Source organism: Ictalurus punctatus, chromosome 27 (assembly GCF_001660625.3).
Source record: "Ictalurus punctatus breed USDA103 chromosome 27, Coco_2.0, whole genome shotgun sequence".
Lineage (NCBI taxonomy): Eukaryota > Metazoa > Chordata > Actinopteri > Siluriformes > Ictaluridae > Ictalurus > Ictalurus punctatus.
The window spans coordinates 15,378,934-15,390,590 of NC_030442.2; the positions used below are offsets into that span (position 1 = coordinate 15,378,934).

At 37.9% G+C, this 11,657-nt stretch overlaps 1 protein-coding gene across 1 annotated transcript; it reads left to right on the forward strand.

The window, feature by feature from the left end:
• The first annotated feature begins 807 nt into the window (after window positions 1–807).
• LOC108259111 (GTPase IMAP family member 4) lies at window positions 808–6,387 on the forward strand. The gene is made up of 3 exons (XM_017458328.3): window positions 808–999; window positions 3,874–4,464; window positions 4,731–6,387. The coding sequence occupies exons 1-3, from the start codon at window positions 981–983 to the stop codon at window positions 4,796–4,798; spliced, it is 678 nt and encodes a 225-aa protein (XP_017313817.1). The 5' UTR covers window positions 808–980; the 3' UTR covers window positions 4,799–6,387.
• The last annotated feature ends 5,270 nt before the right edge of the window (window positions 6,388–11,657 follow it).

Sequence of the window (11,657 nt, forward strand, 5' to 3'; positions counted from 1 at the left end):
TTTTTATTCATCCCAAAAGATAATGAAGAATTATCTTTAATTAAAAAAAAAGTGATAAAATGAATTTACTACAAGATGAGTGTCCTTTTTTTTTCTTTTTCTTAAAAAACCTCATACTTAATACTTTCTGTTAATTGTGTGAACACATTTACAGCTTTCTCCTAAAAAATCTTTATTTTTCCCTTTTCCCCTTACCATCTCTCATCTGAAGAGGCCCGCTTACAGTAATTCCCAACTTCAAATAACATTATCCAGACCAAAAAACAACAACAACATATTTCTACATACTCACTAATTCTATAAACCTGTTATTCTCATTTATTCCATTCCTAACCTTACAATGATTTCAATTAAAGAAGTGATAAAAACTGCAATGTAACAACACTTTCCCTGAGTTATTATATATATATATATATATTAACTAATTACTAAATTCTTTTATTTTACACCTTACAACTTTGCATTAACAAAATATCTGTTCAGAACTTTTCTCTAACTTTTTAGACTTTTGTTATTTTACTCCACATGTAACAGGTATAGAAACTCACATACATTATACATTAGTGTTACTGTATGCCCATTACAACCTAGACCTGTGATCTCTCAGTGATTTATATTCTTACAAAAGCCTTAAAATGTTCAAGATTTTGAAGCAAATGTCATTTAACTTTAAAAAAAAAAGAAAAAAGAAATCATGCCTGAGCATTATATACTTACCCAAATGATATATTCGACATAGTCAGTCACATGTACCTATCCTGTGCATGCCTCTTTAAAGGCGTCACCTTTTGATCATGTGATTATGAATCAACCCTTTCGAGATTCTTTCAGTTTCACATGCAGGAAGTGGGTTTCTTTTCTAACCACAAGGGGTAAAATATTTTGTCTGTATTGTGGTAGTGCCTGATTTAGGACATACTGTAAGTTTCTACCAACCTTCTACTATCAAACCTGTAACTTGACACTTTGAGAAAGAACCCATGGCGACTGCTGCAACAGGTGGGTGGAATTTATTTCAAAGGCCTCGTGCCTCGGTTGCATTCTGTCAATGATAGGATTCAAGATAGTTGATGAATAGTCTAATGAAATCTTTATATGTAGTTTAAGACAGATGTTGTGTTCTTCATTCACTTCTCTAAACTTTAGTAGTGAATTATATATAAATGGTGGTGTAAACATCTCACAGCTCTAGGATCTCTGGCTTCATCCTGAGCTCAGGGCTTGGGTTTCAGATATTCTCCTGTTTGAATGAGTGCATGAATGTGTGTGTAAATGTGTGTGTGTGTGTGTGTGTGTGTGTGTGTGTGTGTGTGTGTGTGTGTTGCTCTGAGATGAATGAACTGGCGTTCCAGGGTATATTCCTGTGGTCTGTTCCTGGGATAGCTTCCAGATCCACTGCGGACCTGATCATTATAAAGTGCTTACTGAAAATGAATTAATAAATTAATGATGCTAATGCTAGTACATGCTAATACAGCATACAGATATGGCTGCTGATTTCTTCTGATGTTGTGTATATCTCATAGTAGATATTCAATTGAAATACAACATAAACCTAAGGCAACCTGAGTAAACATACAATAGTTTTTATTTGTTTTTTCGTTTTTTTTATTGAAGCAAAAAAAGTTATCCAACACTAATCACTCCCTTAAACTTAAAATCTGCTTGTGATACCTTTAGCAGCAATAACTGCAACCAAACACTTCGGATAACTGGAGATCAGTCTTTCACTTACTTCTAGGACTAGGATTTACTCCTATGCTTTGGATCGTTGTCTTGCTGCATAGTCTTACAGAATGAAGACCAGACATTCTCCTTTAGGATTTTCTGGTAGAGAGCAGAATTCATGTTTCCCTCAATTTTTTCAAGTTGCCCAGGCCCTGAAACAGCAAAGCATCCCCACACCATCACACTTCCACCACCATGCTTGACCGTAGGTATGATGTTCTTTTTGTGGAATTCAGTGTTTGGATTACTCCAGATGTAATGGACCACTGTGTTCCAAACAGTTCCACCTTCGACTCGTCAGTCCACAGAACATTCTCCCAAAGGCTTTTCAGATCCTCAAGGTGTGTTTTGGAAAAATTCAGATGAGCCTTAACATTCTTCTGGGTTATCAGTGGTTTTCGCCTCACCACTCTACCAAGGATGCCATTTTTGCACAGTGTCTGATAGCGGAGTCATGAACAGTGACCTTTATTGATGCAAGAGAGGCCTGTAGTTCCTTTGGTGTTGTCCTTGGTGCTTTTAAGACTAGCTGTATGAGTCGTTGCTGTGCTCCTGCAGGAATTTTGGAAGGTCGGGAAAGTTCTGGGAAGGTTCATCTGGGAAGGTTTATTACTCTGCCGAGTTTTTCCATTTGGACATAACGGCTCTCACGGTGGTTCTTTGGAGTCCCAGAGCCTTTGAAAGAGCTTTGTAACCCTGATGCATTTCAATCACGTTCTTCCTCATCATTTCTGGAATTTCTTTCAACTTTGGCATAGTGTGTTGCTGGGTAAGACCTTTTAACCAACTTCATGCTGTTGAAAAAGTTCTATTTAAGAGTTGATTTGATTGAACAGGGTTTGCAGTAATCAGGCCTGCTTGTGTAATCTAGTCTAGCTGAACCCTGTTATGAATGCAGTTTCATAGATTTGGAGAATTAGTATCTATAGTGGCAAATACATTTTCACACAGGCCCGGTTGGTTTTGGATAACTTTTTTGCTTCAATAAATAACATTATCATTTAAAAACTGTATTTTGTGTTTAGTCAGGTTGCCTTTGTTTTTATATTAGAATTTGTTTTAATCTCTGAAATTATTTAGTATAGATAATATTATAGATAATATATAGTATAGATATTATTAGAGATATACACAAAAACAGAGGAAATCAGGATTTAGATCTAGATGTAGATTTATGCTGTAGTGTATGTTGTATTGTACAGCAATGAGTAAGAAGCTAGTCTGTAACACAAGTGTGCTTTTAGTAAATATTTAGATTTTTACTGTGATAACAAGACCGTTAGTGAAACATGAGCTACCCACATCAGGACTGATGCTATCTTTACTGCAGCTGCAACAATAACAAGTGCAATAATCCAGTTTATAGTGGAATCACAGAAAGAGTTAATGCAAAAGCCAAATTTGTGTTCCTCACTCACGGACACTCATAAAACACATGGACTAGTCCAGGAGTATTCCTAACTATCATGACTGAATTGTCACAGCATTTGCCTTTTAATACTGAAGTGCTACGTATAGCCACGCACTGATCATAAATGGTTATGCTTTGGTTTAGCAATTTTGAACCCCAAGTGAAGAATAAACGCACACTGCTACATCTACTTGTCTTTAATGTGCCTCTGAAATAAAAAATGGTGCTTCAGAACTTTTTGTATCCTGAGACCAATACATATAACAATAGTATATTTAAAATAAAATAAATAAAAAGATTTGGAGATGTTCTTGTTTGAATTTTCTGGGAAAATGACAAAATTTTTTCGACGATTTAAAACTAGGTGCAACTTCCTGATCATCCAGTTACATGCTTTCCAGAACCATATACATTATGTGCCACCACTAGAGGTGGAGCTTGCCAGTTTTTAATTATGCGTTGATCAGTTCTGATCAGTAGTGTTTCAATCCAATAAATTCTTTTGTTGGGTCAGAATCAACACTGCGGTCCACCAGTCAACAACCTCTGAACCAACGATATATATATATATATATATATATATATATATATATATATATATATATATATATATATATATATATATATATATATATATATATATATATATAATAGTAACAATTATTACATTATTATTAACATTTCCCCACTTTACAGGTTTTGTAATTTACAAGATTTGTTTTATTTCCCAACAGAAACGGATCATGTGAAGATCATATTGCTGGGTGGACGTTGGGCAGGAAAAAGTTCCTCTGGAAACACTATCCTGAATAAGGAGGTGTTTGGAATCGGTGAACAAACAGAAGTCTGTGTGATGGAAAAAAGCAAAATTGCAGGCATGCATGTCACCGTGGTCGATACGCCAAGTTGGAACTGGGTTCCTGCAGAAGCCTCTTCAGATGAACTTAAGCAGGAACTCAAGCGCAGTGTTGAAATGCTTGGTGAAGGACCCCATGCTTTTCTACTGGTTTATCCATTAGGGGCTGCGTTTCTGAAGAGACACAAAATTGCCGTGGAAGAGCACTTGGAGCTTTTGGGTGCTGATGTCTGGAACCACACTATGGTCTTGTTCTCTCGTGGAGATTGGTTAGGAGAGGTCACTATTGAGCAGCATATCGAGGGGGCAAAAGCAGAATTCAAGTGGTTGTTAGATCAGTGTAAGAATAGGTATCATGTTCTCAATAATAAGGTGAAGACTGATGAGATGCAGGTCATTGAACTCCTGGAGAAGCTCCAAAGGATGATTCGAGGAAAAAGAAAGTGGAGCAGGGAAGAACCACCTTTGAGTTAGTACCTTGTTTATTTTATATTCTCTGTCATCTTTGTGATTTCTGTAAAATTAAATGTTTAAACAATGTTCAAAAAGTATCCTTGGTAACTTTTTTGGGGGCCAAAACTATTTGTATGTAGAATTTGGATTTCAAAATCAGTAATTATAATGTTATAAATTGATATAGAAATCAAGCAAGAAAACAGTTAGAAATTCTGTGTTTTCATATTATTTCCAGTAAGAACATACAATTAATTCTTTTTCCTTTTCTTGCTGTTTCAGTGGCTGGAGAAACTCCTGCTACGGCTGAATATGGAGAACCCTCAGGCACTCAGAAGAAACTGAAATGAATCTGACAGGATGCAACGGGCGATATTTATTAATTTATTATTAAGGTGTCTTTTTTTTTCTATTGCTTTTAGACCTTTTGGTCAGATTATATATTTTTAACAGGTTTTTTTTTTCTTTTCTTTTCTGTAAACTTTGCTATACTGTATGAAATACTATACTATATTCATAGAAGACCAAGAATGACCTCTCTGCTCACTAACTCAGGGTGGTGTTGCACTTTCCGAGCTGACTTAAGTTGAACATTGGGGAACTTAATTACGCAGTGTTACCTTTGTTTTATGTCAACAGAAATGTTTGTCACTTAAAATGACAGATTTCATCTACTGGAATAACCGTCGATACATGTTTATGTAGGTTGTTATAAAATCAGTTGTCATAAATGATCATTGTAGGTCAATCCTAAGTAAAAATCTACCACGTGCATGTTAATATTAATACTGTATCAAGGTGTAGGGTGTTAAGCATTGCGAGAGTGATCCAAGTAAACTTCATCACTGACTGTAATTCCTGTTCATACTGACTTGTTAAACAATTATCTAGATGCTCTGTTTATAATTTAATTTGCCTTCGTACAAATGACATTTGACCAATTTACACGTAAAATTCGTGACACTTTGCCTCATAAACGATAACTCTCGGGCAGGGTAATGGTGGTAAATTATGTCCACCGAGCATTTTGGACACAAAGACCACCACGTACAGCTAGGCATAAAGCTAACAGAGTAATTTCCAATCGAAGTAACTGTAATGTTGGGCAACATAAGAAGATCAATATACAGTATTGGTACACATTCAGTCTACCTTAAAGATAAAGCCCACTCTGAAACATATTAAATATGTTTATATTGAAATATTTGCAAGAAGCTTATCGATTCTGGTGCTAATCTGTTGGTTGGGTACTGTATTTTCCTTATTCCCGTGAGAAGTTATTGTTTGTCTGCTGGACTGACAGCACAGGGGGATATTATTATTGCTAGTGCAGTTAAAATTGTGTTTAATGCGGAAAGAAATGTCCAGGACTAAATGGCTATCTAACAGTATTTGTTTACTTTAGTGATGGCATGTTTTTTTTAAAAAAAATGCTTTTTAATTATTATTCTTTTTATTTTACAATCACTAGTATTTTAAGGAATGCAGAAGTTGGGACAGAATTCGCCTTTGTCCCTATGTATCCCTATTTATCTATCTCAGGCTTTAGAATTGTACTGTATATTTAACTGTATACATTTTGTGGGCAAAAGTTTGTGGACACCTGTCAATCAGACCCATATGTGGTTCTTGAATGGACCAACTCCATGTTAATGCCCCTGGCTTTGGAATGAGAGGTTCAACAAGCACATAGGGGGGGTGGTCAGGTATCCACATACATTTGGCAATATTAAGTATATAAAAATGAGCATGCCATCAAATTCTGAATTTCTCCTTGAACATACAAGCACAAACAGTGTATAAAGATCCTGACATCTACTGTATATGAAAGGATCCAAATATTGCGCAAACGTGTCACTTTCTCTGCACTTTTGTTGATTTGTGTTGATTTAATTTGATAATTATATATCCATGCAATAAATTTTTTTTTTTCACCCAGGATCAGTTTTGTTCTCTGCCTACGTAGTTCATAAAGCTACATCACGTACTGCTACATCTTCATTTTAAAGTGACATGAATTGTGTGCAAGTACAAAATGACACTGCTGTGTCATTCTTATTAGTCACATTATTGTATATAAGAAGTGATATTGATAATAAAGTATCATTACTTAAAGCATTTTTATACACCGATAAGCCATAAGATTAAAACCACATGGCTAATATTGTGTAGGTCTCCCTTGTGCTGCCAAAACAGCTCTGACCCATCGAGGCATGGACTCCACAAGACCTCTGAAGGTGTGCTGTGGTATCTGGCACCAAGACGTTAGCAGCAGATCCTTTATGTCCTGTAAGTTGTGAGGTGGGGCCTCCATGGATCGGACTTGTTTGTCCAGAACATCCCTCAGATGCTGAATTGGATTGAGATCTGGGTAATTTAGAGCTCTTTGTCATGTTCGTCAAACCGTTCCGGAACAATTTTTGTAGTGTGGCAGGGCGCATTATCCTGGCATTATCTCCACCAAGCATTTTGGACTCAAAGACAACCACTTACAGCAAGGCATAAAGCTAACAGAGTAATTTCCAATCGATACTTATTTTTCACACAGTAAGTGTAATGTTGGGCATCATAAGAAGATCAAAATAAATTGAGGACAAGTCAAAAATCAAGTCAAAAAAACTCTTTGTCATGTTCGTCAAACCGTTCCTGAACAATTTTTGCAGTGTCGCAGGGCGCATTATCCTGCTGAAAGACGTCACTGCCGTTAGGGAATACCGTTGCCATGAAGGGATGTACTTGGCCTGCAACAATGTTTAGGTAGATGGTACGTGTCAAAGTAACATCCACATGAATGCCAGGACCCAAGGTTTCCCAGTAGAACATTGCCCAGGGCATCACACTCCATAGTGAATCCTGGAGCCATCTCTTCTCCAGGTAAGAGACGCACACGCACCCGGCCATCCACATGATGTAAAAGAAAACACCAGACCAGACCTTCAGACCTTCTTCCATTGCTCCATGGTCCAGTTCTGATGTCCATTGTACAAAATGGAGATGCTGTGATCCAGTTATCTAGCCATCCCATTTTAGCCGCTCAGATCCTTACGCTTGCCCATCACATCAACTTAGAGAACTGACTGTTCACTTACTCACTAAAATATATCCCACCCCTTGACAGGTGCCAGTGTAACGGTATAATGAGTGTTATTCACGTCACCTGTCAGTGGTTTTAATGTTATGGCTGATCAGTGTATGAAAGCTGAAATATTCATAAATCGTTATAACTCTGCTTGTAATTATTTTTAGGCTTGTAAAGCATTTTTTAGAAGCTCTCATAATGCCTCAGAAAGCTCTAATAATCTGCGCTGTGCTGTAAATAATGCCTTGATCACTTTACACTCGTGTTGTAAAACAAGCAAGCGTCAATATCAATTATAATGCCAGGGGCCAAACTGTGCAACTTTTCAAACTAATAATGACCCGTACAGATGTATAAAGCGACTGTAATATCTGCTACCAAAACATTATAAACACGGCATTACAAACACTTACCGCCGGAATAATTCATTCGAAAACAACTTACAGACTTCATTAATGATGTCTGAAATCCGAATATAAAAATAATAAAGTCATATTAATCTGGAATTACGAGTTTGCGCTGTAATGTTTGTAATGTTTTAAGTGTTATGTTAATAAATATAACACTTGCTTTATGACTATGCACAGGTCAATTAAAGTTAATGAATAAAGGTTGTACAGTACAGGACATGGGATAATAATAAACAGTGACACTTTGCATTACAACATGATTGTTAGGAATTAATTAAAGCACATGATTAGAGCCTTATGAGGCATTATTATGGGTTAGTGACATCTTTAAACACAGCACCGCCAGAGAACAATGATTAGGAAATCTCACAGCGTCTGATACGACTCTTAACCTGTTTCCCTTCACATTACTTCAACATGATGAAATGTGTTTAATAATGTTAGTACACTCCTCAAAGCCAGGGACAGGCTTCTTTATACCACATTTGAATTTGAGTGAATCCTCCACCCAGTGTTCGCTGACAAGAATATTAAGTGAGGCAGCTCCGGCAATATGGAATATAAATGAGCTTATTTTACACTGCACAGCCTCACAGAGCGACGCAAAGACTTGGCTCTCTGCAATAAATCATTCCCTTTGAGACAGCTGTGTACTCATAGGGCATTGTTTAATACTATCTGTAATGGAGAGAGGAAAGTAAATTGGTTTACATTGTGCAGAAATACTGTAGTACTGCGTCAACAACTCATGATTCGGCAATGAAGGAGAGGCTGTATTTGACTTATCGATGATAATGAACGAGGGAATTGGAAAACGTTTTTTAGTATACTGACAAATTGAAAAGGAGAAAAAGGTGAGTAAGGGATGCGGAAAAGTGCGTTTTTTTTCCCCCTCTTCAAATGACATTGTGGACTCTTTTCAGTCGGTTCAATAAAACCAGTGTGCTGAACTATATTTTGTGAAAGAAGCTAAATTGAAATGATCAAGAGCCATTTTTTTTGGCCATTCTGATCCTGATAGAATACTGATATCTGTGGGCAAGATACTTTTCCTTGCAAACTGTGATGCACATTTCTCAAATGTATGAACTCAGCTGGCAATCTTGAACATTCCTTCCAGGGGAAATGTTGTTTTATGATGGAAAGTTGCTGCTACCCTCTAACACTGCTGCTTTTTTCCCCTCCCTGCTTTTATAAGCTCAACCAAGCTCAAGTCATAGAGCTAACCACCGTGACGTCTCTACAGCATGGTCCAATATCTACAGATGGGTTTAAAAAAAGAAAGTCTATTTCTCCCGCCTGTCAGGCCCGTCCTCGTCTGCTCCTCCGGGCTAAATGGGTTTTCTGTTTTTCCGCAGGAAGAGAGAGACCTTTGACACAGAATGTAACATGTCCAGTGCTTAAGCTGTTGTACCAATTTCAACATGAATGCAACCAACAGAAATGTATCCACTGATAAAACCCTTGGAAACGAAAGATGGAAAATCCCTGGGACGGTTTTGAAGAAGCACCTAATGGTAAATTTGTGTGAATTTATATTAGACTAAACTGAACCCGGGTAAAATAAAATAAATGTAATTTAAGAATAATATAGAAATTGATTGATCAGCTTAAAAATTTTGAGGTAATTATCCATCCCTTCCATCCATCTTCTATACCGCTTATCCTTTCTTCAGGGTCACGGGGAAACCTGGAGCCTATCCCAGGGAGCATGGGGTACAAGGCAGGGTACACCCTGGACAGGGTGCCAATCCATCGCAGGGCACAATCACATACACACTCACACACCCATTCATACACTACGGACACGCCAATCAGCCTACCATGCATGTCTTTGGACTGGGGGAGGAAACCGGAGTACCTGGAGGAAACCCCCGCAGCACGGGGAGAACATGCAAACTCCACACACAGCGCCCCTTTGGGAATCGAACCCCCGATCCTGGAGGTGTGAGACGAACGTGCTGACCACTAAGCCACCATGCGGTAATTAGTTTTAAATCCGGTTTTACAGTGTGTATATATCATGAAGTACTACATCAGTGATTATTTTCCTATAACAGCACACCCCAAAATTGTGACTCCTTCACAACATAAAAAGATAAATAGTCTACTACAGTATGGATATGAGATCAGATAGACATCAAAGACTTTTCTACATCCAACAGTTGTTCAATTTATGAAAAAAGTGTTAATAAGAAAAGGATAAAACACCACTTTAGGGTGTGCCGTTATGGAAAAATAATCAATGAAGTAGTGATGTGATGAGTTACTGTCCACACTTGCACCTGAAGTGGATTATTTTCCAACTACTCATCCCACTACACATTATTTATTTTTATTAAACAACAGCAATTTTCCACTGATTACATTTTTATTAATTAAAGAACATCATACTCTTATCATTTATAGGTAGTAGCGGTTTTCATGGGGGCACGGTGGCTTAGTGGTTAGCACATTTGCCTCGCACCTTCAGGGCTGGAGGTTGGAATCCCTCATGTTCTCCCAGCGCTTCAGGGGTTTCCTCTGGGTACTCTGGTTTCCTCCACAAGTCCAAAGACATGTGCTGAAGGCTGATTGGCATTTCCAAATTGTCTGTAGTGTGTGAATATGTGTGTGATTGTGCCCTGCAATGCGTTAGTACCCCATCCCCCGCCTTGTGTCTAGGCTACAGGCTCCCCCGCAGTATGGAAAATGGATGGACCTGTTTTCACTTCTGCGATGGCAGCTATAAACCTTCGTCTATGCACAATCCTGTTTTTTTCCGCTCTTGAATTTAATCTGAACTTAATCTAATCTGGTGTGTGCTGAGTTTCTGTGCATGATCTCAAAGTGCCCATGTGGGTTTCCTCTGACTTCTGTGGTTTTCTCCAACTTCCCAAAAACATGCCAGAACATGCCAGAGTGGTGACTCTAAATTGCTCCTGGGTGTGAATGAATATGTGTGCGGAGGTGTGTATGTATGGTGCTGTTTGATGGACTGGGATGTCAGTCCATCCAAGGTGTATTCCCACCTCATGCCCAGTGTATAAGCAACGATGTGTTTAATTTACTTGGCTCAAATATGTACAGCAATTCCATATGCATGAAATATGTAACATTTTATAACACAATTTTGTCTTTTAGCTGCGGGGGTTTCCTCCGGGTACTCCGGTTTCCTCCCCCAGTCCAATGACATGCATGGTAGGCTGATTGGCGTGTCTAAAGTGTCCATAGTGTATGAATGGGTGTGTGAGTGTGTATGTGATTGTGCCCTGCGATGGATAGGCACCCTGTCCAGGGTGTACCCCGCCTCGTGCCCCATGCTCCCTGGGATAGACTCCAGGTTCCCCCGCAACCCTGAAAAGGATAAGCGGTAGAAGATGGATGGATGGATGGATGGATGTGTTACTGCACTATATTTTATTATTATATTTAAGTTGTCTCATGCAATTTTATTAATTATTTGCACCACTTTTTTCAGGGTAACTTCTTTTTGAAAAAAAACCAAACAAACACATAAACAAACAAACAAACCCTAAATAGTTGGTAAGTTAAGTTGAACTTTTAAAATTCTTCAGTTTCTATGGGGAGAGAGTCCAAGAACCCTCAATTACACTTTTTTCCCCCCAAGTACATTCCATAACTGTCTACCAGGTTTCTACACCACATTAATATCTTCATTCTCTTATTAATATAACCATTCTCCTATTCTCCGGTTGTACATTTTGATATACTATCTTT